The 25,714-nt window shown below is 41.5% G+C and overlaps 1 protein-coding gene across 7 annotated transcripts in view; it reads left to right on the top strand.

Annotated features, from left to right (window-relative positions):
- The window catches only part of ADAMTSL1 (ADAMTS like 1), a 690,570-nt gene that overhangs the window by 177,358 nt on the left and 487,498 nt on the right, over positions 1-25,714 (top strand). For all 7 annotated transcript variants that reach the window (XR_010588651.1, XM_065549471.1, XM_065549470.1 and 4 more), the window contains exon 2: positions 8,680-8,799. Coding sequence is in view for 6 of the 7 variants with exons in the window: in XM_065549471.1 (XP_065405543.1) it covers positions 8,680-8,799 (120 nt within the window). In the remaining variant the exon portion in view is untranslated. The remainder of the gene's footprint in view (positions 1-8,679; positions 8,800-25,714) is intronic.

Below are 25,714 nucleotides of genomic sequence, written 5' to 3'. Positions count from 1 at the left end.
TGAGACTCCAGAGTTAGCCCTCTGGAAGAGTGATTTGGTAATCTGTAAGTGTAGAGACAGGTGGCTCCTTAAAAGTCTGTTACCCTTCCTGCTCCTGTTGTGACTCCTAGTTTTCCTGGCTACAAGGGCATCTTATGTGTACAAGCAGTAAGCCATCACCCCAAGTTTCTTCTGTCTGCTCCCAAGGCATTCAACTCCAAATAGGTACACCCAGCAGCATGTAGCGTGTTAAGTGATGGAATGGAGAGGGGAATAAATCAATGGAGTTACATTAGTATTACCCCAGTCAAAATGTGAGTTGAATCAAACCCAGTAACTTTTAGTTGTTCCGAGCTTGTGCTGCCTTTTTAAATGGAAAAATTATTGGCATGTAATTCTCCAAGTTTTGTTTCTTATTTCTTATCAAAGTAACACTACCAAGATGCTAATCATAATGTGATATTACCAATGCCTTAGAGTAGTGTTTCCCAAACTTGGGATACTGCTTGTGTAGGGAAAGCCCCTGGCGGGTCGGGCCGGTTTGTTTACCTACCGTGTCCACAGGTCCGGCCGATCGCGGCTCCTGGCCAATGGGAGCTGCCTGAAGCAGCGCGGGCCGAGGGACGTACTGGCCGCTGCTTCCAGCAGTTCCCATTGGCCTGGAGCAGTGAACCGCAGCCAGTGGGAGCTGCGATCAGCCGGACCTGCAGGGCCTGGCCCGCCAGGGGCTTTCCCTATACAAGCGGCGACCCAAGTTTGGGAAACACTGCCTTAGAGTATGAACATTGGAAGCATTTTGGAAACTGAATTTTTCTTTTCACTCTTCATATTGTTTCTCTGTCACATCTAGTATTCTCTGTCTAAAAACTGGTTGTAAGAAAAGAGTTGGTTAATTCTCTAAAAGGTAAATTACCAGTAATTTGTTTTTGCTGCCACCTACCACCTGGTTTGTCCTTATACAACCCCAGGAATAAAAGGGTTCTCCTGTTGATCCTTCCCTATTTGTAACAGTAGTGCAGTTTTCAAGGTTTGGTCCTGTCTCAGCTGGTTGTTTAGCCATGTGTCTTTGTTTTATGATCGTAGAGAATTGAAATGGATCGGTATCCCATTAAAGCTCACTGCTTTGTGACAGCTAGGAAAGCTCATTGCTATCACACGGCCCCTACTCCTCTCTATCTGCAGCTTTTGGACAGCTGCTGCTGCTGCCATGCCACTGGATTGTGTGTGGGAGATCTTGATGTTAAAGGAGGGGGAAGGGCAAGGTTGATAGGCGTCCTGTACCTCAGAGCAGCAACTAGTGGCTGCCAGAGAGTCAGGAGGTAGGACAGATTTAGTGTTCCAATAGCATTCATGCTACCTATACACCAGAGACAGATTTTTGTATTTTGGTCATACCTGGTCTTTCAGTTTACCATTGGGGAAACATTCTCAGGCTTCGCTCAGTTTAATCTGAAAAGATGATTTACACATAGCAAAGCTGCCTCCTTTGGGTATCTAGATAGTTGACCTTGAACGCTCCTAATATCACTTTAGTATCCAGGATGAGTTGTGTAAACTTAGCATCTTGGGGGCTTGATTCTGCCAACCTTAACTGCACTGATGACAGTGGGACTGTACAAGTAAGGTACTTCCCAATAGGCAACATTCAAAATAGGGCTTCACAGAGCATAGCCTGCTGGCTATCAACCCAATGTTGCCCAATGTGATTAAGAGTGACAGACTCAGGCCCCAAAACTGCAGCCTCCCTTCTACGTTTAAGAAGTGTTTGGATTCAGCAATTTTGATTTGGCCCATTATAAAGATGAGGTCAACTTGCAAAATTCAGATCTGGATTCAGATTTTGAATCCAGGTCTAGTCAAGAACAAAAATGAAGAGCTCATATCAAAACCAGGGTCCAAAATTGTCAGAGATTAAATGCAGTAATAATTTTCATCTTATTTCAGCACTCCCCTAGGGAGTTTTTGTTAAATCCTTCTTTGAGGCAACATAGCAGTGCTAATCAACAAGTGCCTTTGGCAGCCAGCAGGTATGTGGACACACTTGTGACTGCTCCAGGGTGCCTTTTCCTGTTTAAGTAATTGCTGTGTAGAGTCAAGAGTTGCAGTGGGACTTTCACTTAGTGCTCATAGAAGAGGAAGAAGATAGCACTCTTTCACGTAGGAGAAGGCAGGCACATAAAGACTGAAACATTTCTTCCATGGGGGCTTTTTATAATACAAGCATTGCACACTTTGTACCCAGAATTCTGACAGTAATGAGTTTCCTGTTTGATTTTTAAATAGACTTTAAATAGTTTGAGTTCTCTGGACCGAACAGGTGTTATATCTAACCTTCTCTTGAGAGGTGTAAAAAGGTGTTCGAAATACGGTATATATATTTTGGACCACATTCATCTACTCATACTTTGTGAGTAGCCCTACTGGAATCAGTGGGGCTACATGCATGATTAAAGTGTGACAGACCCCGACCAGTGGGGTACAGGAGTCTGGTAGAGGGCAAATATACTGGTCACTGGATGAGTAGTTTTCTGTTCCCTGAGTGACCAGAGCAGGGGCTGCACTAGAGTAATCAGGAACCTGCTAGAACCAGTTAAGGCAGGCAGGCTAATTAGGACACCTGGAGCCAATTAAGAAGAAGCTGCTAGAATCAATTAAGGCAGGCTAATCAGGACACCTGGGTTTTAAAAGAAGCTCACTTCAGTTTGTGGTGCGAGTGTGAGGAGCTGGGAGCAAGAGGTGCAAGGAGCTGAGAGGGTGTGCTGCTGGAGGACTGAGGAGCACAAGTGTTATCAGACCCTAGGAGGAAGGTCCTGTGGTAAGAATAAGGAAGGTGTTTGGAGTAGGCCATGGGGAAGTAGCCCAGGGAGTTGTAGCTGTCATGCAGCTGTTACAGGAGGCACTATAGACAGCTGCAGTCCACAGGGCCCTGGGCTGGAACCCGGAGTAGGGGGTGGGCCCGGGTTCCCCCAAAACCTCCCAATTGACCTGGACTGTGGGTTCTTCCAGAGGGGAAGGTCTCTGGGCTGTTCCCCAACCCACATGGTGAATCTCTGAGGCAAGAAAATCTGCCAATAAGCTCAGGACCCATCAAGATAGAGGAGGAACTTTGTCACAAAAGATATAAATATAAATAAAGATATAAATATCTAGTCCTATGATATTATACTTATATTTGATATGGGCCAGATTGTGCCATCCTTACTCAGGGTGATTAGTATCTTACTCCATGACTAGTCCCAGTGAAGTCAATGAGACTGCTTGTAGAGGGAGGCACTATTCAACAGAAGTAGAAGTTGCATCTTTTCCCTTCTACTTAGTGTTAACTCATTTCTCTTGCTGTTCTGTATTTGTTCTGTAGGCTGATCAGAGCTCTCATCTGCATTGAGTTTACACCATTAGGTGTAATAGTTACTCATGGTTTACACGGATCTGAAGGAGATGGGAAATGAGCCAAATAAGCCTTGTTTTGATTTTTACACAATTAATGTTACCCCATTCCCATCTAATAAAACAATACTTTGTTTTTTTATAGCACCCTAACATACTGTACTGCAAAGCACTGTACAGAGTATTGAGCAACCTTAAGGAATGGAAGAGCACCTTCATCATTTAGTAGCACCAATGAGAGCCCTAAAACACGCATTAAATGATGCTCTGATCTCCTTCCTTATAGTGAGCAACAATTGTGCTGTTTGTTTCCTCCTTTCATATTCACCTTCATCAAATGTTGCTTTCAAAGTTGTTTGCAAGGCCTTATCATTGTCTCCTTTCTCCTTAATTCCTTCAGCATCTCCTTCCCTATAGCAGCTTCAGACTCCCACCCCCAGCGGCGGCTCCAGGCACCAGCGCTCCAACCGCATGCCTGGGGAGGCAATCCGCGGGGGGTGCTCCGCCGGTCCCTGCGAGGGCGGCAGTCAGGCAGCCTTCAGTGGCATGCCTGTGGGAGGTCCGCCGGTCCTGCAGATTTGGCGGGAATTCGGCGGCAGGTACGCCGAAGTCGCGAGACTGGCGGACCTCCCGCAGGCATGCCGCCGAAGGCAGCCTGCCTGCCATGCTTGGGGCGACAAAAAAGCTAGAGCCGACCCTGTCTCCCCCCCCCCCCCACCCACCCACACACCCTTTTCATCCCATCTGCTAAAATGTCAAGTGGTATTGCTAAGCTTCACAGTTAACAACACAATGATATTAATGAAGACTGGGGCAGTTGGGAGCTTCCAGAGCCTTTATTTCAGGTTGTCTGCAGGGTCTGGAAGATGACCATGGGTTGGTTTGTACTTGGTTCGTATTTGGAAGATTTCCTTTGTAACTCACTGCTTTTAAAATGAAAACGTAGTTTCTGCAGAATCTGAACATGTCATGTGGGCTACACACATATACAAATTTAGTGAAGTGTTACCCCTGAGCTTATCAGCTCCTGTATGCAGCTTCCCAAAACTTCACCTGAATAATTAATTGACCTTAGTTATATTCTTAGCTCACTTACCTGAAGTGATTAAATCACAGGTAGAGAAGGGCGCTTTAAAACAAACAAACCAAAAAAAACCCCAAATCCTACAATTTCTATTGTCAAAGTCACTTACTTTTTATTGCTGAATCACAGCTGCCACCATGGGATGAACCATTCAGGATTAATGAGTTGCTACTTTGGGAAGGTTTTGTAGTAATAAAATCTATAATCCATAATCTTTTTTTAATGGAAAATGTATTTTAGTGGTAATTTTTGGTCACAAAAACTTGTATATTTAATGGATCCATCATTGCTATGACACAACCATACATGAGTGTGTTACTCGATGTTCACTACAGTATCAGGCTGGATATAAATTAAACCTCACATCATAAAACCACATTCTTTTCATAGAAACTTTTTTTTTTTTACTTTTATAGCTGAGTAGCTCAAATGAGTAAGGTGCCCTTTACCAAGTCTGACATGTACCCAGAAGGGGCTATCTGCTTTCCGAAGAGGTATAAGCATATAATTCAGGTCGTTCTGTGCAGCCACACCAGGTTTTTCCATCCATTGCCCTTTTTGTATTATTTCCTAATTCCTCCCCTCTTTCCTTATTAGCTCTTCTCCTTCCGAACACCCCATTATAGTCATACTGACTTTGCAGCATCTTTGCTCTCACTGCCCAGCTGGAAGGGAAGACTCGCTCCTCTCAGGCTGCAATACCAGCTAGCTCCCAAGGAGTGATAAATATAGTCTTCATCCTGTCATTGGCCATACTGCATGTCATATTCATGGTGTTCCCAGATGCTCCTTGTGACGGGTTCGGTCATAGAGATCCCCTTGGGACTGTCACCTGATGTACTGAAATTACCTCTGAGCCTGTTTTTCCTGCCAGCTTGGGACTCCAGAACCCTCTGTATCACTGATAGAGAGAGAGATGCACAGCTGTTTGCTCCCCCAGCTATTAATCTCTTACTCTGGGATTATTAATAAATAAAAGTGTTTTTATTAAGTATAAAAAGTAGGATGTAAGTGGTTTCAAGTAATAACAGACAGAACAAAGTAAGTCACCAAACAAAATAAAGCAAAAACGTGCAAGCCTAAGCCTAATACATTAAGAAACTGATTACAGGTAATATCTCACCCTCAGGGATGTTCCAATAAGCTTCTTTCACAGACTAGACTACTTCCTAGTCTGGGCCCAATCCTTTCCCTGGTACAGTCCTTGTTAGTTCCAGCAGACATCTCAGGTAGTAAGCAGGGGTTTCCTCATGACTGGCTGGCCCCTTTTTCCTGTTCCACCCCCTTTCATAGTTTTGGCACAAGGCGGGAATCTTTTGTCTGTGCTTGTCCCCACCCCCACCTTATCAATGGAAAAGTACAAGGATTGAGATGGATTCCAGCATCATGTGACATGGTCACATGTCACTGTAAGACCCCCAGTCTCCATTCTTCCTGGGTTGGTCTACACATACACAGGAAGGTTTGTAGGTAAATAAACCATTTACAACCAATTTTCTGGGTCAATGGGAGCCATTCTAACCCACCGTTAATGGCCCACACTTTGCATAATTACAATAGGACCTCATAGTTATACTTCATATTTTTAGCTTCAGATACAAGAATGATGCATGCATACATATAGGAGGAATATATTCAGTAGGTTATAACCTGTGTTATGATACCTTACAAGAGACCTTTTGCATACAGCATATTCCAGTTGCATCATATTTACCCTCATAAACATATTTCCGTATAACATATGGAGTGCAACGTCACACTCTTCTCCCGCACAGCCTTTTAAAACTAGAGCTAGACTCATGGTAATTATGGCATCTAGTTTTGCAGGTGCAGGGATACAAGAAATAGTATCAGCAGAAGCCGGGGGGGGGGATCAGAACTAGATTTTTTTGTTTACAAAATAGCTGGTAGACGGGTGTGTAATAAGGAATTTGTGAGTAATGCTTCTCCATTTGTAAGTAATGTGCTCTTCTCAAGCTTGCAAGCAATTACCCCTGGTATCATACATTACTATAGCACTTGGTATTCCATATATACCCAAAGTGGTTGCGATTCCAAAATCAACAGTTAACATGTGTTAGTATCTGATCATAAATGTTGACTCTTGAAGGATGTATATATTAGGATTATATTAGATGTATAGGCTGTAGTCCCAATTACTAAAATATAAAAACAAAATGTCTTTATTTACATACAGACCTGGACCTATTTAGATAAAAACAAATCTAGCAAGACTGTACTTTAGCAAGTTGAGCCTTGTTCAAAACATGTTGCAACAGAAATTAAATTGGAAAAGTTACTAGAATTCCAGTTCATAATGAGTTCCCTATTTTCTGTTACTAATTTCCTCAAACATTTCTCTTTGCTGTGGAATTCCTTGTTTCAGCCCAAAGGTAGCTTTTTGTTTGTTAGAACTTTGAAGGAAAAAAACCATAAGTATCACTGGTTTTGAGAATTTAAAACATGTGTTCTAATTTTTAAAAATTTGTTTTGATTCTTTTTGGCTCTGATAATACCAAGGAACACAATGAGAAATTAATTATCATTACTAGCATTACAGTAGCACCTAAGGCATTGTTCTGGCATGTAATGAAATGACCGTCTCTGCCTCAAAGAGCTTACAAACTTTGCTAGGCTTGGAAATAACTACACCTCTACCTCGATATAAGGTGACCTGATATAACACGAATTCTGATATAATGCAGTAAAGCAGTGCTCCGGGGGGCCGAGGCTACACACTCGGGCAGATCAAAGCAAGTTCGATATAACGCAGTTTCACCTATAACACGGTAAGATTTTTTTGGCTCCCGAGGACAGTGTTATATCGAGGTAGAGGTGTAATTCAGAAATTAAATTAAAATGATCAACCATGCATGTATTTTATTTTCCTTACCCATTAAGGTGCATATGCACTTACTTGTATACCTACATGATTTTGGCCTTAGTAGCATCCATCTCTACACATACCTAAACATTTCCCCTTCTTACCACCCAACCTTTACATAGGCCCAATGGGTTAGGACGTCTCTGGGAGTTCTGTCTGTATAGTTCAGAATATGTTTTAAGAAGTTATCACTTCACCACATGGCATTTTAAATCAGTGATGAGCTGCCAAAATCTTAACAACCGGTTCCCTCCTCCTCACCCCACGAGGGGGTCATGGGCCGCCCCCGCCCCCCCGGACTCCTGCCCCATCCACCCCCCTTCCGTGTTCCCTGACTGCCCCCTGCCGTCCCATCCAACCCCTCCTCTCATTCCTGATGGCCCCCCGGGACCCCTGCCCCAGCCAACCACCCCTTCTGTCTGTTCCCTGACTGCCCCTGGAACCCCTGCCCCTGATTGCCTCCCACCGCCCCATCCAACCCCTGCTCCTTCCTGACTGCCCCCCGGGACCCTTGCCCCCATTCAATCCCCCTGTTCCCTGCCCTCTGACCACCCCGACCCCTATCCACGCCCACCCTGAACTCCCCTACTGCCTTACCGCGCTGTCTGGAGGTGGTACTGAAGTACATTGGTAAAGCTGTGTTTTGAAGTTTACACAGTGCTTTCCCAAACCATGCCTTGATCTAGTTCCTCATTTTACACACATTTGAGAACTGGTAAAGCTCTGGCAGCTCTCTTCTCCCCACCCCACCCCCCACCCCTGCTCACCTGCACGAAGCCACTGCTTGCTTCTCAGCCCTCCCGCACGAACAGCTAATTCTTGGGAAGGAGAGGAGAAGCAGGGTGGAGCGTTCAGGGGAGGAGGCGGAGCAGAGGTGAGCTGGGCCTGAGGGGGGGCACAGAGCTGCCAGAGCTTAACTAGTTGTTAAATTTAAAAGCCCTTTTAGAACCGGTTGTCCCACACGGGACAACCAGTTCTAAAAGGGCTTCCAACTTTAACAGCCGGTTCCTGTGAACCAGCTCCAGCTCACCAGTGTTTTAACTGTGAACTACTGCTCTGCAGGCCATACTTTTTGAGAAACAAAATTCCAGCTTGTTCCATCAACAAAGCTTTTGTATCATTGGACATCAGAGTAAACTATTAACTACTTATTTCTTTTAAATGCAGGTCTCCATTTTCATTAATGGCCATTCTGGTCAGAGCTGGAATTAATTTAGTAATCTAAGAGACAAAAGGCAATTAACAAATATGCTAGTTTACTAGGTCTCCTCTTTTTCTTTCTCGGATACATTCCTGATGGCAATGTTGGGGCATTGCTTTTTTTAATGTCATATTATCTTTCTAGGTTTGTGGAGACCAAAACCAAGGAGCTATTTTTCTGCGTGAATTTACATTGATTCGGAGAGAGAGCCTCCATGACGATTTCTTGTCTGACTTGCTGAATAACCATAAAACTGAAGATCCGGTAGGACTCTCCTTTTAAAAATATTTGTTTTATTAATACTTCATACTGAAATGAACATTTTCTGGGCTGTGAAATTTTGCATCTGGTCCTTTGCTCTGTTGTCCCTTTATGGAAAGGTTCAGGCCTTAGATGTTATGAAGAAAACAACAAATATGACCAGAATAGAAATGCAATTAGAATAGTGACAGGCTTGTGTGGAAAATTTCTGGTGCATGATATACCTGCTGTACATTTAGGGACAATTTTTTCAAAGAAGCCATAATGTAGTCCCTAAAATTATGGTAGCAATATTCTTCCTCTGAGATTTTGGGTGTCTAGGTTTCTGCCTTAATTTCATTTGCGCACACATTTCATTTGCACAATTTTTTTTGTGTATCACAAAAAGCTTTGTTGTGGAAAATAACACTTGCTGTTTCAGCATCTCTATTTGAAAATATCATCCTGAAAATTACTTCAGCGTTGACGTTCATTTTGAAGGAACAATAGACAAAACAAATGATGTTTTGTGAAAAGTCAGTAGATGGAATGGCACTAAAAAGGAAGAGAGAAGAATGGATTTAGAAAAAAAAGTTTTCTTGTTATCCAAAGTCTGATGGACTCTGTTTCCACTACCTCTTTTCTGTGTGTCGGTGCAAGATTTCGGTTTAGAAGTGTGAGGGATTTCAAACTGAATAGTTAGCAGTTTGTTCTCTGATACTTGTAAGTTAAAACATTTACAAAGCAAAACAGTTCTGAGTGATATGTTGAATGGTGCTTTAATTTGAAACGAAACAAATCAGATGATTTTATCATGACAGTAATTTGCCGGCCTAATCCTTTCAAAGGCGGTCTTCTTGTTTTCTAATACATTGTGGTTAAACTGGAATAGTGGCAAATCAGTAGCTGATATATTCCTGGATTGTTGATGTGTCTTAGAGGTTATAGCCCAGAATAATGATCCTGTTGGGGTGAAGGAAAGAACAAGAAGCTGAAAAGAAGATTGGCACGATGATGTTTACTGCATACTATATCTACTTATCTAGTAGTCTAGGAAAGCAATACCTCAAGTTATCTTTTCTAGGCCATGAAAGATTAGCCAGTTACCATTTGTGAGAACATAATTGTACTGGGACGTTGGAGGGATGACTTTTAATAAATCTTGTTGCTTAGGTTAAAGAACCCAGTTAACAAAGGGAATACAAAACATTAAACAATCCACTGTGTTTGTGCTAATCCATCTGCTTTCTGACAAACTGTCCTTGGCGTTTTACAATCCCACTAAAAGAGTTCACAGATTGGGCAAAATCAACACTTTGCTTTATCAGTGTTTGTAATTTTATAGGGAGTTCAGAGCAGTATCAAGCAACTGGTTTACTGCCAGTGCAATAAAGATTCTTTGTAAAGATACTATAATTTCTCCCCTCCTTCCCGCAATGATTAATGACGTGGGGCCTGAATCACTGTGTATTAGAACTATTGAGGCCATGCAGCCTAGTCTAGCAAGCAGCTTTTTTATTACAGTTTTGTCTGTATCACTGACTTGGCCTGTTGTTGTCTTGGAATGTCTTGGTCTTGTGCCTGATTGCAAGTGTATTAGGATATTGTTGACAAGTGAAAGCATTGTGTAAATTACCCAACGTTTTCCTCCATCCCTCAAAAAACTACATTAAAAGAGCATTATTAAGGTTGCACAGTCAAGCACTCCAAAGTTAGGAGATGCCAACTTTAAGGTTGCCTGTGCAACCTTAATTCAGCCCTCTTATGCATATGTATATTGACACCGTCTCTAATGACATAATCACGTACTGTTTTTTCCCACAATACCCCTGCCTCTTTCAGTATACAGGATAGCTGGTGCTTAACTAATGAGCAGCTATTCAATATTTTGTTTTCTCCTTGTTCAGTGTGTGGCCTTGTTTACGACACACAATTCAAACCCTGTTCTGAAGACACAATTATTAATATCCTCCTAGGCTTTTGTAAGTTGCTCACGGCTACCAATCTGAGTGCTTCACAGACATTAGTGAATTTATCTTCATGATACCCCTGTAAGATGAGAGAGGTATTATCTCCATTTTAAAGATGGGGAGCTGAGGCACAGAGAGATTAAGGTCAAAAGTATCCACTAATTTTGAGTGGATTTTTGAGACACCTTGGACCTAGTATTATATAGCACTTAATATGTTCAAAGCACAGCTCCAGTTGATTCCAGTTGTAGCTGTGAGTGCTCAGCACTTTTGCACATCAGACTCTCTAGGATCTCAAGTCAAGCACTCCAAAACTGAGGAACACGCAATTAGTGACCAGCTGTGGAAAGTTTGATTTTTAAGTGACTTGTTTAGCATCACATAACAACTGTGTGGCAGAGGCAGGGATAGAATCCAGTTCTCCAGGGTAACATTCAACTGCCTTAACCACGAGACCATCCTTTCTCTGACTGTAATTCACGGCTTCATTCGCTGCATCCCTTCCAACTTCTGCAACAAATAACAGGGATCCTACAGACAATTACCTTCCTCACTGCACAACCTTTATTCATCATGTGCACTGATTGAGGCAGGGGTCTTGTGGAAAAAAAAAATCTGTGATCATGTAACTTAAGACTATCATAATGCATACACACAAAGGGGGCTGAATTAAGGTTGTATGAGCAGCTTCTCAACAAAATGTTTGTAAGATTTTTTTTTAACATGGGCTAAACATTTCCCCCTAACCTTGTTCTGGGAAACAGTTGTACTGTTTTTGCTGGCATTCTATATATATAAAAAAAATAGCATGAGCCAGATACCAAGCATTGGAAATTTCAGGCTGGGTGGTTCAAGTTTGACAAAGTTGTTAAGCAACTAGAAAACAAGCTCTTTTAATGGAAAGTGGTGGATTGATCTTAACTGTAGATAGCACTACCTGCGCCATGTAAAATAAAATGAGACATTTTTTCTGAAAGTGTCTATTGTCTACTCTCTATACAACTTCTAAGGACATATCAGCAAAACACGTAATGAATCCTGATACATTTTTGGAATAAGAAATGCAAGCAGATAATGTTTCAAATAAAAACATTTCTAACAAAAAATGAAGTGACAGTTTAATACAAGGAAAGCTCATCTTGGGTATCTGGTAACATAGAATTTGCCATAGTGGATCAGAGCAATAATTTGTCTACTCTAGTATCTTGCCTCCAACAGAGGCCAATATCTCTGCTTCAGAGGGAACTGTGAAACCCTCCATATATTTATGAAATTATGTATCAGTGAGTGGGGGTGGAGGGAGTTTTCTTCTGATTCCTGCAGAGAATTGGCTTCCTTGCTTTCTACCTCAAAGATTTAGAATTAATTACTCTTCAGTATTTAAGATGGCAAAGCAATAAATGTTTAGTGGTCACCTGAATTATCCATTCACTGTATTTAATTTCCTGATCTTCTGAGTTAGTGAAATCAACAAGCTAACTGCAAACTGCATTGAGATATTAAAATCACTGCACTTTTGTGTGATAATTTGTTTAGAGTTTTCATGTTATGGGAAAGGAGGCACTAGACACATTCACTATCTAACCTAAGGATTATGCATGTGTTTCTGGCAGCCCAAGAAGTTACTCCAGTTCGGATAGCTGTAGGCTCTAGGGTCCCCTGTCAAGAATCCTTTTGAAGGAGGAGCAGTAGAGAGATGTTAACCAGCAGTTAATTATCTTCTTTACCTGGCACAATTGGGGTAATGACCACAATGTGCTAGGTAAGGAGTGCTGCTCTTTGGGACACATCACTGACCATAGGCATGCATATATTTATTAGACAGCCACAGTCAATGATGCCAATTGCCCCAGTGTGCTGTCTTTCATAAGGGAAATGTGTGTGGCTATATGGTGGATAATCTGGTTTACTTAGCACTGGTATTGTAACTACCTCATGCAGCCTCTGCCGAAGGGCTGGGTGTGGTCAAGTGTAGTTGTGCGACATGTGAGTAACTATTGCAGCCACTGTGGTTGGTGGGCTGTGCAGTCACTGTCTATTAGCAACCATATGGGGACTCTTGAGTAAAGTAGAATATGGAGTTGCCCAAATTTTTACTTCACTGCATATAACACCTGGTATAGTGCAGTACAGCACAGTAATTCCTATCTTTCAACTACAGTATCACACAAACCCCAGTTCCATGAGCTTGTGCACCACTTGCTCAATGGCCCGAGACCTCGAACAAATGCTTCTGTTTTCTTCCTTTTGCCTATTCTTCTGTGCAGTAAATCTTAGCTTTTTGACATTGTGGCTTTTAACTCTCATTTTGATACTATCGTCAAGAAACAAGCCTGTCGACCTAGTACTGCGAGCATTAACCTTGGGTACTTGAGATTTAAAAAAGGCTTCTTTAGCTGGGGAAAGATTTTATATTTTGAGTATTTTCCATTCTGTGCTAAACCAATAATTAAAATTATAATGAATGTAGCAGAGTGATGAATCTCCTATCCCCTGAACAGTTGTTTTTTCTTGAAAAATGAGAAAACAAAGAACTATTAACAAGAGAGGTGGACAGAGGGAAGCTGGGACAGAACTAACTAAGCTAGGACAGTTATCAGTGCACATGCATTTTGAGGCTTTAGCGGTAACCAAATGCAAACAGTTTACAGACTTGCTAGGTTTTTTATTTTATTTTTCAGAAATAGTGTCGTCTTATTTTTCCAAATGCTTTACTGTTTATGTTGCAGCCCGTTGTTAAATGGTGGTAATAACATCTGTGACACGCACACAGGGGAGTTGGAGGTATCAGTACAAGAATTATTTGTTGTAGCAAGCAATGATTTTTAAAACAAAGACAGTTAAAGTTTGAAGTATTCTATGGATATGTCTGATTTCGACACAGTGGAATTACTCCGGGCTTGCACCAGTGTAAAGTAGAGTAGAATTAAGCCCTCTGTGTTCAGTAATTGGATCTTAGCTTAGGTTTTACTCTGGTTTTTATAGTGTTTAGTTTAATCTTATGCTTCTGATATATTATTGTTTTTTCATTTCACATGGAGTGGACAATTCTTAGAGTATTTTAAATTTATATATATATAAACACACACACAGGTGCTTTTGCATTGACTTTGTTTTCTTTATACATTAGTTCCTGATTTCTTAAAAAAACATTTTACTCTGATTTAAGTGATGTGGAAGGGTAGAGAACACTTACCTACCCTCTAGTTAAGCAGTGTTCGGCTTTTCTAGGCTGAGGTACAAATGCACTGTTTCAAAAAGATTGAGGTCACAATTGATACTTTCTGGCAGTTTCTCTGCCCTGAGTGACACAAAGGGAATGGAAACAACCTCTAAACTCTTTGCTAGTGATTCCTTGGTAATGGGGGAGTCCCCAGCAGGTGCAGAGACAGCATAGCTTGCTCCCTTGTCTTCTTCCCCAGAGCCCTCGGCTCAGGAGGTGAAGAGGAGTCCATTGGGGAGAGGAGGGCATCAGTATCCTACTAACTATCCACTGGTGACATATAGCATTGCTTGGATGCTAGTTAGAGCATCCCCGGGGTGCTAGAACCATCAGTGTTGCCAACCTGAAGTGTGACATTTTGGCGATTGCCCAGACCAGTAAGGGGTTCTGTCACTACCTGCCTTGTAACTGTATGCCTTAATGCTACATTGCTGTGACACAGAGCTCTGACACCAGTAGCCAGCCTACAAGCGCAAAGGTTTCATACTGGCTTCCAACGGCCTAGTTTCTCCTTGCAGGGTTACCCCAATAGCCCATCTTGTCCTGAATTCACCCAAATCCATCCCCCGCCCCACCCTGTGGTGTTAACTACCAGACTTTTCCCTTATGGTTGTTCACCCCTGAAGGAGTGAAACCTTCCCCCAGTTATCAGTCCACTTGGGATTGCACGCTCTACCTAGTTGGCACAACAGAGGCCTGCATAGGGTAAAAATAATCTAAAAGTGTGTTTTAATAGAAAAATCACAGTTTCAAAGATGAAATAGTAAGACAAAACAAATGCATACAAGTTACATGGAAAAAAGAACACACAGATGTCACCTCAAGCTTTACGCTTCTATATTAGCTAAATTCTCGTCTCTAATACAAGTTACCTGTTGCCTCTGAACAGTTTCCCTGTGTGCCCTCTGTCATAGAGGAGAGCTGGAGTTTCATGGACAGCACCCTGCTTACATGCTGGCCCTGCGTTTCTGGGATCACCTTTACTTCAAACCCCTTCCCTTTTAACAAGATGGGCAGACGTTTTTTCTTTCTTTCAGGCTATGATCATTCATGGTTACATGGTGCAAGGAAACTCCCTCCTTCCTGAGTGTTCCAAGAGTGGGGTATCCTTTTTAGTTTCCATTAACTTCAATGGTCCACCCATTGTCTTTCCCAGGTTGTACAAAGCTAGGCGCTTCATGTGAACCACTAGTCTCAGAGGTGTCTCTCCATGCGTCCCCACATCACTGTGAGGTGATGCTGGAGTAGCACCCTGGTTACAACATGCATACATAGCCCTACCGTGCACACACACCTCCCAATGGCCATCAGATTCAGAACATTATGTGCATTCATAAAAAACTTTACTTGTCATCTATTTATACACAATAACATTGTATAGAACTGGCTGATTCAATTGTTTGTTCTGTGGGGATTGGGCCCCCTGTTTTCTCCAGGGGCTGTCTGGACCCTGATTGTCACACCAAACATTTGAAAACTGAGTCAGGCCCACCAAAATCATGAGACTGGCTTAAAAATAAGGAGATTTAACACGGAGTCAGCTGATCTCCTATTCATAATCTGACAAGGAATCAAGTAATGGACAACAGTTGCTCAGATTGCTCCCAGTTCATGCCATGGCTGCTCCTGGGGCGATAGGGGAAGCAGCAGAGGGCAGTTGGGGAGGTCATACACCCTACCTCCTCTCTTTATCAATAGGACTGATTCAAGCACTTAATTTCCGTTCCACGGTGAGGCTTAGGGAGCACATTTTCAATTCATAACCAAATATACATTTTCTTAATGAAGTCACCTTCAAGACCTCTCGTGGCTCCAGGCCACAGGTTGGTCCCAACTGCTGGAAGAGAATCTGAAAATCACTGCACATGAGTGCAACCTGAAAGTGCCATATAATTTAAACAAAATTCTAATTAAAGGAATTCTGTTCTTCCATCTGAGCTTGTTCCTGCGTTCATAATGTAAGAGAACTGATCGTCTGGTGTCTCATAAATCATATTGTTGTTTCCCTGTCAGTACTATGATGTTTTGCATTCAAGTTCAAAGGAGGTGATAAACTGCTCTCCACTTTGACGTCCCGCAACTTACTTGGAAAATATGTATAGCATTAAACTTCATGAACGTGAGTTGGACTAGGAGAGTGAGTGTCCCTGTGTCCACACAGTTCTTTGAATATAGGCTGTGCTTCTTTGCGAACAGCCTGTTTAAAGAACCTTACTTTATAAATGTCTCCAATAAATATTTCTGGGTCTATATTTACTTTATAAAAATGTTACTTGCTTCCTGCAGCTTAAATTACTTTTAAATTGCTAAATCCTTTTGTTATCTTAATGGTTTATCTGCTTTAAAAAGGCAAAGTTTTTAAAATATGTTTAGGGATCTGTGAATCTTCAAAAACTTAGACAGAGAATTGGCATTTCCCATGTGTCTCAATTCCAGCCCTTTTAGATGTACTCAGACTTTAAAGGTTCTTATTGTTTTCTGGTCCATTTGCCCTGATCTGCTCTTAACAATGACATTTTTTCTATGTCTCTTTAAAAATGGGAGCATGACCCTTTTAACGTTTGAGACCCATTACTGTGGCTATATATTTTTTTCTTTGTTAGAAAGCCAATCAAGATACCACTGCTGAATGAAAATTGCGCTCCAGAGCTTGGACTCTAAGTCCCGCAGCTGCCAAAATTGCCAAAACTGTATCTAGTGTGGGAGTTGACATAGGACAAAAAGGAGGATGTCTTGAAAAAGACAATGTTATTAGCCTTCTCCACGTTAGAAAAACTACCCTTTACTGACATTGGTGCTCTGAGCATGATTTAACTACTACTTGTGAAATGATCTAGAACACAGTTTGTCCTGGTCTACACTTATAGTTAATCAGTGTTCAAACGGATTCATATGTACCTCTCACTGACACCTGTTCTCAGCAGTGGATAATTTCCTTAATGTAGACACAGCAAGTGTGTGTATGTATGGGGTAGCTTTTCCGTTTGCTGTATGAAATTACTGTGGGCCCCTTTCCATCACGCTACTGCCTTTGCTGCTGTGTCCCTCTCTCTAAGCACTGCTACCCCTCTCCTACTGCCTTTTTGTTAGTCTGTCTTCTAGTATTTGCAACACCTGTAAATTTGATATCCTCAGCAAATGGTTGTTAAAATGGTATTTGTGAAAATTGCTGATTAAGCTAAATTGGGAAGAGACTATCAGAAGTCACCAGGATATGAAGGTATTCACCCAAGATATCCGAAGGAACTCAAATATGAAATTGCAGAACTGCTAACTGCGATATGTGACCTATTGCTTAAATCAGTCCCTGTACCAAAAGAATGGAGGATAGCTACCGTAACACTGATGTTTAAAAAGGCTCCACTGGTGATCCTGTGGCTCTTATGAGCCAATAAGCCTAACTTCAGTATCAGGCAAACTGGCTGAAACTATGTAATGAACAGAATTAGCAGACACACAGAGGAACATGTTTTGTTGGGAAAGAGTAAACAAGGCTTTTGTGGTGAGGCATGATTTCCCTTTAATCTATTAAAATTCTTTGAGGGTGTCAAAAAACCTGTGGACAAGGATGATTCAGTTGATATAGTGTACTTGGACTTTTTGAAAGCCTTTGACAAGGTCCCTCACCAAAGGCTCTTAAACAAAGTAGGCAGTCATGGGATAAGAGGGAAGGTCCTCTCAAGGATCAGTAACTGGCTAAAAGTTAGTGAACAAGGGGTCACTTTTCACAATGGAGAGAGATAAATAGCGGGGTCCAGGGATCTGTACTGGGACCAGTGCTGTTCAACATATTCATAAATGATCTGGAAAAAAGTGGTAAACAGTGAGGTGGCAAAATTTGCAGATGACAGAAGGCTGCTCAAGATAATTAAGTCCAAAACGGGCACTGAACAGTTACAAAGGGATCTCACAAAACTGGGTAACTGGGCAGGAAAATGGCACATAAAATTCAGTGTGGATAAATGCAAAGTAATGCACAATGGAAAACATAATCAAACTATGTATACAAAATGATGGGGTCTAAATTACCCGTTAAAGAGATCTTGGAGTCACTGTGGATAGAGGAAACATTCACAATGGATTCAAGTGAAAACATCCGCTCAATGTGCAGTGGCAGTCAAAAAAGCTAACAATGTTAGGAACCATTAGGAAAAGGATAGATAACACAGAAAATATCATAAATGCCACTACATAAATCCATGGTACACCTAGACCTTGAATACTGCATGCAGATCTGGTCGCCCCATGTCAAAAAATGCATTTTGGAATTGGAAAAGGTACAGAAAAGGGCAACAAAAATGATTAAGGGTATGGAACAGCTTCCATATGAGGAGAGATTAAAAAGACTGAGACTGTTCAGCTTGGAAGAGAGACAACTAAGGGGGGGATATGATAGAGGTCTATAAAATCATTAATTATGTGGAGAAAGTGAATAAGAAAGTGTGACTCACCCCTTCATATAACACAAGAACTAGGGGTCACCCAATGAAATTAATAGGTTGTAGATATAAAATAAACATAATAAAGTATTTCACACAACACAGTCAACCTGTGGAACTCATTGCCAGGGGGTGTTGTGAAGGCCAGAAGTATAACTGGATTTAAAAAAAGAATTGGCTGAGTTCATGGAGGGTAAGTCCATCAATGGCTATTAGCCGAGATGATCAGGATGCAACCCCATGTTTTAGATATCCCTAAGCCTCTAATTGCCAGAAGCTGGGCTGGATGACAGGGCATGAATCAATCAATAATTGCCATGTTCTGTTCATTCCCTTTGAAGTATGACACCTGTCACTGGGCTAGATGGACCATTGGTCTGACCCAGTATGACTGTTATGATATGTAGATGCAAATACCAGTAAGGACAGACAAATAATACAAAAAGACTCTGAATAGTGTTGGATGATAAAGTGGTAAGAACACCGACTTGTGGCTATGCTACATCTTCCTTTGTTGCTACCACTACTGGAGCTGTTCTGGTGGTGAATTACAAATTCTGTTTTTTCTGAAGTAGATGAAAACCTGCCTATAGACAGTTAAAAGTTTTCAGCAGGTAGTATGGTGTAACAAATTGCTAATTCAAATGTTTTGGTGATCAGTTTTCCCTTTTGTGGGACTTAGTATTAATCCAGAGTAACAGGAAAACTTTTTGCCTGCTTGGTTAGGACAGTGGGGTTTTTTGGTGTTTTTTTTTTTTTAAATGTTTTCCCTTCCTTCATGGGCATTAACAGATATAAAACCGATTGCTGTACTTTCAGAGCCCACAAATTTGCATTTCTTTATGCCCTCTTATTTCTGTGTTACAGTCAGCATACAACTTTGTTGCTTTTCTTCGAAGGCTTGATCGTCTTTAAAGCAGATAACAGGTATATGTCATGTCTACAATGTGAATTTCAGAACTCTGAAGTTTCATAGGAACCTAGTGGAATCTCCTCTAATCAAACTGCCTACAGCTAAGCTATCTAGAAATAAGTAGAGGAGCAGATCACAATTTCCTCCTGCACTTCATCTATTATTCAAATTAACCCAGTGAATGTGTTTCTAGAATTCTTAATTCAATGGATTTCTTGTGAGCAGCATGATACTGTAGTATATGAAATTTGATCTGTATTGGTGGTGGTGTTCATACATGTAAGCCTAGATTCTCCTCTGCATTAGGGCAGCCTTGTGCCGTTCTGCTGGCACAAAACTGGTTTAACTGGTCATCCACCACTAATATAGCAGCACCTATGCTGCCCTCCACCCTGTGGCTGGCATGAGGTGTGACCAGAGGACCTTATTCCCTGGTAATCACCAGCTGCCATTGTAGCCAACTGGAAATGTTGCCTGCCAGTGCCAACCTTCAGGTTGCTATAACTTCGCCTGGGGGATGGAGCAGCCTCAGAGGAGTTGAAAGTCGCCTTTGCAAAATGCTTCGCTCCATCATCCCAAATTGCACCAAGCGCTCCTCTGTCTAAATTTAATGTTGGAGCCAAAGACGGTAAGGACTTTGGGGGCAGTGACAGTCTCTTGCTATTCGTATATAAAGTGCCCAGTGCAACCTTGATCCTCACAAGAGCCTCTGAGCACTGTAAAGCAAATAAATATTTGTTCCTATTCCCTGTTTGCATGAGCATAAGACTTTTATAGCCAGTAAGGAGGCCTGAGAAGCCACTGGTGCTTTTAGAGTCAGGGAGAGGTAGCAGTTGCAAAGGATTAGAGAATATTAGAAATGTTTAAACCTCTTCCTTTGTGGATCACACAGAGCCTTGTGAAGGCATCGTTCCTAGAAAAAATTATAGTACTGTAAAATTTATTGCCAGGGTTCAGAGTTTAAATTTAGTTTTCTCTTGTAACATTCACACAAAGTAATTGTGCATGCCTGTGTATTTCTTAGCTGTCAAGTGTGCTGTCATATCCTGGTCTGGCTCATTTAATTGCCATTGATCCAGGAAGCTAATGAGGGGGTATTGGGAACCCTGCCCTGCTGTGTTAAGCAGGATACCATCATTTTCAGTGCCGGCAAATTCTCCATGAAAGCAGAGAGGGCATTGTATTGCACTGGTAGTCAGGAGACCTCCGGTGTAACTTTAGTCCAGTCATTTTGCCTCTCTGTGCCTCTTTCTCCTCCGATCCTTTGTCTTGTCTATTTAGACTATAAACTCTCTGGGGCAGGGATTGACTCAAATTATTGTGTGTGCAGGGCCTAGTAAAATGGGGTCCTGAACTCAGGGCTACCATAATTCAAGTAGTTAATGAAACACTTCACACAAACATTCATGTGAGCAAAACTCAGTCCTTTAAATGTTCCCATAAAGAAATGTAAAACAGAGTGCAAGTGTGGCAAATCCATGATTAAAATCAAGTGGATGCTTGCAGAACATTTAGGTGGTATTTGCCCAGCTTCCATTATGCATATTTAAAAAGTAATTGATGAGAAAGCAATGCATGAATGCAGTTGAGATAAAATGCTCATCTCCATTTTAAATACAGTGTTGCTGCTGCAGTACAGTCAAACATAACAATTTGGCTTTAATAATGAGTTGCTACATGCCATAATTGTTAAATCATAATGTATTTAATCAAATGGCATTTAATTAACATTCCATAATTCTTATTAAATCCTTATCCGAGGATTGCATTAATGTAAGCCCCAGAGTTTTATTTTTAGAAGCTTTTCTCTACTTTTCTTTGTGGGTAGCTAGCAATCTTGCTTGCAGATCAGTGAGACAGATGCATATCCATATATCTTGGCTCTGCTCCATCAATCCTTATCGTGAGATGTTTGTAAGATTCTGATTATTCCAGATTCAGATTTTCAGGAAAAGCAAACAGTAAGATCTTCTTGATACAGTCTGAACTTAGGGGTCTGAGAAGAATTTTCCTAAGAGATCTAATACAAATAAACTTTCTAGTTAAGAAGTGCCAGTTCATTGTAGTTTTATTTCTGTTGTGTAGAGGCTATAGTTTAGTGAACTTGAAAACAGTAGCCATTTAGATTTTTGCATTTTCTTTCAGGCAATCTTTTGCACACCCCTCTTTCCTGCCGAGGAATTCTTGTGATTCTGATCCAACAGGATAGTAGTTGTTGTTCAGCATGATCTAAAAGATTTGAATAGAAAATTGTATTCTGTTCTCTCTAGGGTTTTCATATTGCACTTATCACCATAGTATCTGAATCCTTCCAGTACTTCATTAAGGTATGTGACTAACAGCTGTCACCTGTTTTGTTCTTTCATCCTCTATCCATGGGGAGAAGTGCAGTGGAGTGTCTGTTTTCGGTAGGGTTTGGGCTTTTTAAAAAATATACATGTTGCTACGTATTTGTTAGAGAAGGCCAGGTCAAAGAAATGCACCTTGGACTTGGAGTGGAAGGTGCTGAGGTTTTTGATGGCCCACAGGTCTTGAGGGAGCTCTAGCCACAGCCTTGGATTGGCCACTGAGAAAATTGTCTTTCTCACAGATAAGCTTTACCTTTATTGTAGGGAGTTCAGTTGTGTCACAGAGGAGTGTAGCTGTTGACTCTGGTCTTCATCCCAGAGCCTTAGATGGTCTTTTAGATATCCTGGACCCAGGCCATGAAGTGCTTTGAAAATAAGGACCAGGACTTTGAACTTGATTAGAAATTCTATGTGAAACCAGTGTAGAGAGCAGAGGACTGGTTTGATGTTCGCAATAATCTGTGTTGCTGAGAAGCTGCATTAGTGTGTTCTGTCCTAGTTGGCGTTTCTTAAGTGCTAAAGTCTTCATGCATGGGTATATCACAGTGCAGTACTCCAACCATCATTGTAAAGCATTAATGGGAATGTTGGGAATCATTAAGAAAGGGATAGAAAATTATCATATTGCCTCTATATAAATCCATGTAATGCCCACATCTTGAATACTGCGTGCAGCTGTGGTTGCCCCATCTCAAAAAAGATACATTGGACTTGGAAAAGGTTCAGAAAAGGGCAACAAAAATGATTAGGGGTATGGAATGGCTGCCATACGAGGAGAGATTAATAAGACTTGGACTTTTCAGCTTGGAAAAGAGACGACTAAGGGGGATATGCTAGAGGTCTATAAAATCATGACTGGTGTGGAGAAAGTAAATAAGGACGTGTTATTTATTCCTCATAACACAAGAACTAGGAAAGAAGAAATTAAATTAATAGACAGCAGGTTTAAAACAAACAAAAAGGAAGTATTTTTTCACACAGTGCACAGTCAACCTGTGGAACTCCTTGCCAGAGGATGTTGTGAATGCCAAGACTATAACAGGGTTCCAAAGAGAACTATATAAATTCATGGAGAATATGTCCATCAATGGCTATTGGCAGGGATGGTGTCTCTAGCCTCTGTTTGCCAGAAGCTGGAAATGGGCAACAGGGGATGGATCACTTAAATTGGAATTTTCAAAGGAGTTAGGTACCCAACTCCTTTAAGCTCTACTGGAATTTTTGGCCTTCTCTTTTTATCCTGAAGGGTATTTCCCTTTTTTCTCCTACAGAGAAGGAATAATTTTTTTTATCACAGGATGTATGCCTGGCTTAACATGAGTAATGGGTGAGGCCTCATTTCTTGGGAGACAGTATTAGGGAGGTAAATGGATCAGCAGGCTGTAAACAGAATGTCTGTACTAGTTAAGATAAGGGGGACCACCCAGGGAACCATTTACAATAAACAAGTTGATAATGGATAAGGTAAGCCTGGAACGTAAGATGAGGTAAAGTTAGTCGTGCATGTACAGTGCGTGCTATATGAGGATTGGTTCCTACAAAGCAACCAAGTGTGATGCAATGTATATGTAGTGTAATATGTAAATAAATAAAGGAAGCTGCTTGCTATGTAACATTGAATGTATGGTAAGCCCCATATCCACCTCTATGCTTGAGTCTGATTAACTCAGCATAGCTTTGCAAATAAGGAACCTGAGTGACGAGACTGGAGTTGCGAACTGAGTTCCTGGGGAACCAAATGTCCCAACACAGGACAGTTAGTTAGGGATTATATTTCAAGGTCTGTTACTGATCTGGTGTGTGACCACGGGCAAATGACTTCTCGCTGCCTTTGTTTCCCCATTTGTAAAATGGGAAGAGAAGTAAAATAGCTTAGGGATTTTGTAAAAAAGTTTATTAGTGTTTGTAAAGTATTTTGAGATCCTCAGATGGAAAGCATTATAAAAGTGCAAAGTATTAATATTTCAAATGTATTAAGAAAAGTGTGTAGAATTTTGAAAAAATCCCAAAGATTAAAGGCTGATTTAGTAATAAAGCTGGGTGGGATATAGTAAAGTTATTCCCGCTGTGTTTGGAACATGCCCAAAAGAGTTTTTTCCAGCTTACAGAGAGTAGGAAACCTGAGTAATATATTAAAGGAGCAGCTGTATGAAAGAGTTTCAATTTTTTTTATTCTCACAGAAAATGCAGCCTATGCTACCACTGTGTCTGAGTTGACTGGTTTCTCAAATGCAGGTTATTAATATGTAAAATATGGCTGTCTGCGTGTATTGTAAGGGTGGGTGAATTTGTTTTGATCAGTTTTAAACCCATTTTACTATCATGGGCTCAAAAGTCTTGCCCCAAATCAAACAGGGTTGCAATCTGTTTAGGTGAGATTGTGTGGGAAGAGAAATCCTAATGAAAAATAAACCCTGCAAATAGGACAGCCACTTGTTATCCTTTTGAATGGGCTGGCTACTATCCCTAACCCAAAGCACAAGTAATGGAACCTAAATAGCAATGGTAGGGGCTAAAAATCACAGCAGACTTTTCTATCCACATGGGGATGTTGTAATTCAGACCTTAGCACTAGTTTAATGAGGATTTCTGTGAATGTACACACATACATGCACACACAGAGATAATGTATGAAAGATGGTCCTGAGCCACAAAATGGGAATCTGGAGCCATGTTTTCCCTGTTTGTGCCAATTCTGTGGTTCTGGTGCATGCCTTTTTAATAGTTATAACTTAGCATGTTTTAGAATAATAAATTTGTTCCTGACTCTCAGATATACAGAAACCAGTTACCATTTCAAGGCTCTTTACTGGGCTCAGCTTGAATGGTGAGGGACATTTCTTCTCATTAGCAAGGAGCACATAGCACTGAGGGAAATGTACCATTGCTTTTAATTATAGGAGCTTGTGCAGATATCTAAAGCACATGTTCCCAGTGTCAAAGATAATGTGATGTTGTAACAAGTCTCTCCCCCACAGATAATTCCATCTGGAGCTGTGAGGTTATGGTTTTCTGTTGAAATGGATGGGATCATTAATAACAAAAACAAACAAAACAAGTCTGAAAAAGATAAAAAGTTTGTCGTCCTTGTGGTGGGCAAACTATAGGCACGTGAGTCCCAGGAATGGCTCTGGTGCAGACTGGAAAGCCCATTCTCAGAAAACCAGCAATTATTTCAGGAACGTTTCTTATGCCCATCACCTTTGGGTAAATCACAGTCCTGATTGCCTCTCAAACCTCTGCCACAACAATCCTAGCAGTTGATTTGCCAACTCCAGATTGGCTAGCCATGGACTTGTAGCAGCCTGGGATGGCCAGTTTCCAGATGTTTAAAGCAACCTGCTTCTGCATCAGCATGGCTGCCCACATGTGCAGGAATGTCTGCTTCTTCATAAGAAAGTTCTGGACCCACTGCTGGTCATACCAGGCCCGCATGAATATGTAATCCCACCCAGTCTGTGCTTGTGACCCTGCTTCAGAAGCACCAGTCTACACAGAGGGAATCTGTAGGTAAAGCAATAACCGGCATGATCAGCATCAGCTTATTCACAGCTGGCATGTCAGCACCCTCCTCCTTTGGCAGTTCAAAAATGTCCACCAGTATCTTGAAGATGCTCCACCTATGTCTTGAAATAGGACTGACACCATTAGGTAGAGATTTTCTTTCCCCAGGGTGGGATCCATATTGACTCTAGCTGCAGGGAGTGCTCAGACACAAAATAGCTCAGCTGGATATGTTTGTGGGCTATAAAACCACACAAAACAATTCTGGTCAACTCTCGCAGAACAGACAGACAAGTTCTTCCACAACCCATGATGGAAAAAGCTCCAGAGCCGCTTCAGCTGGCACTTGCAACCTGGAGACCGTACACTCCCACCAACGCTGAAGTCCTGATGTGGGTCTGCGTACGGCAGTATGGCTGCACCAGCATGGTTGTGAACTCTGGGTTTCCACTGCTGTGCAGATCATAAAATATCAGGGTTGGAAGGGACCTCAGGAGGTCATCTAGTCCAACTCCCTGCTCAAAGCAGGACCAATCCCCAAC

The sequence above is a fragment of the Chrysemys picta genome, chromosome 6 (assembly GCF_011386835.1).
Source record: "Chrysemys picta bellii isolate R12L10 chromosome 6, ASM1138683v2, whole genome shotgun sequence".
NCBI classification, from domain to species: Eukaryota; Metazoa; Chordata; order Testudines; family Emydidae; genus Chrysemys; species Chrysemys picta.
The sequence above is the reverse complement of the archived record's forward strand: the minus strand, read 5'-3'. Positions and strand labels throughout refer to the sequence as shown.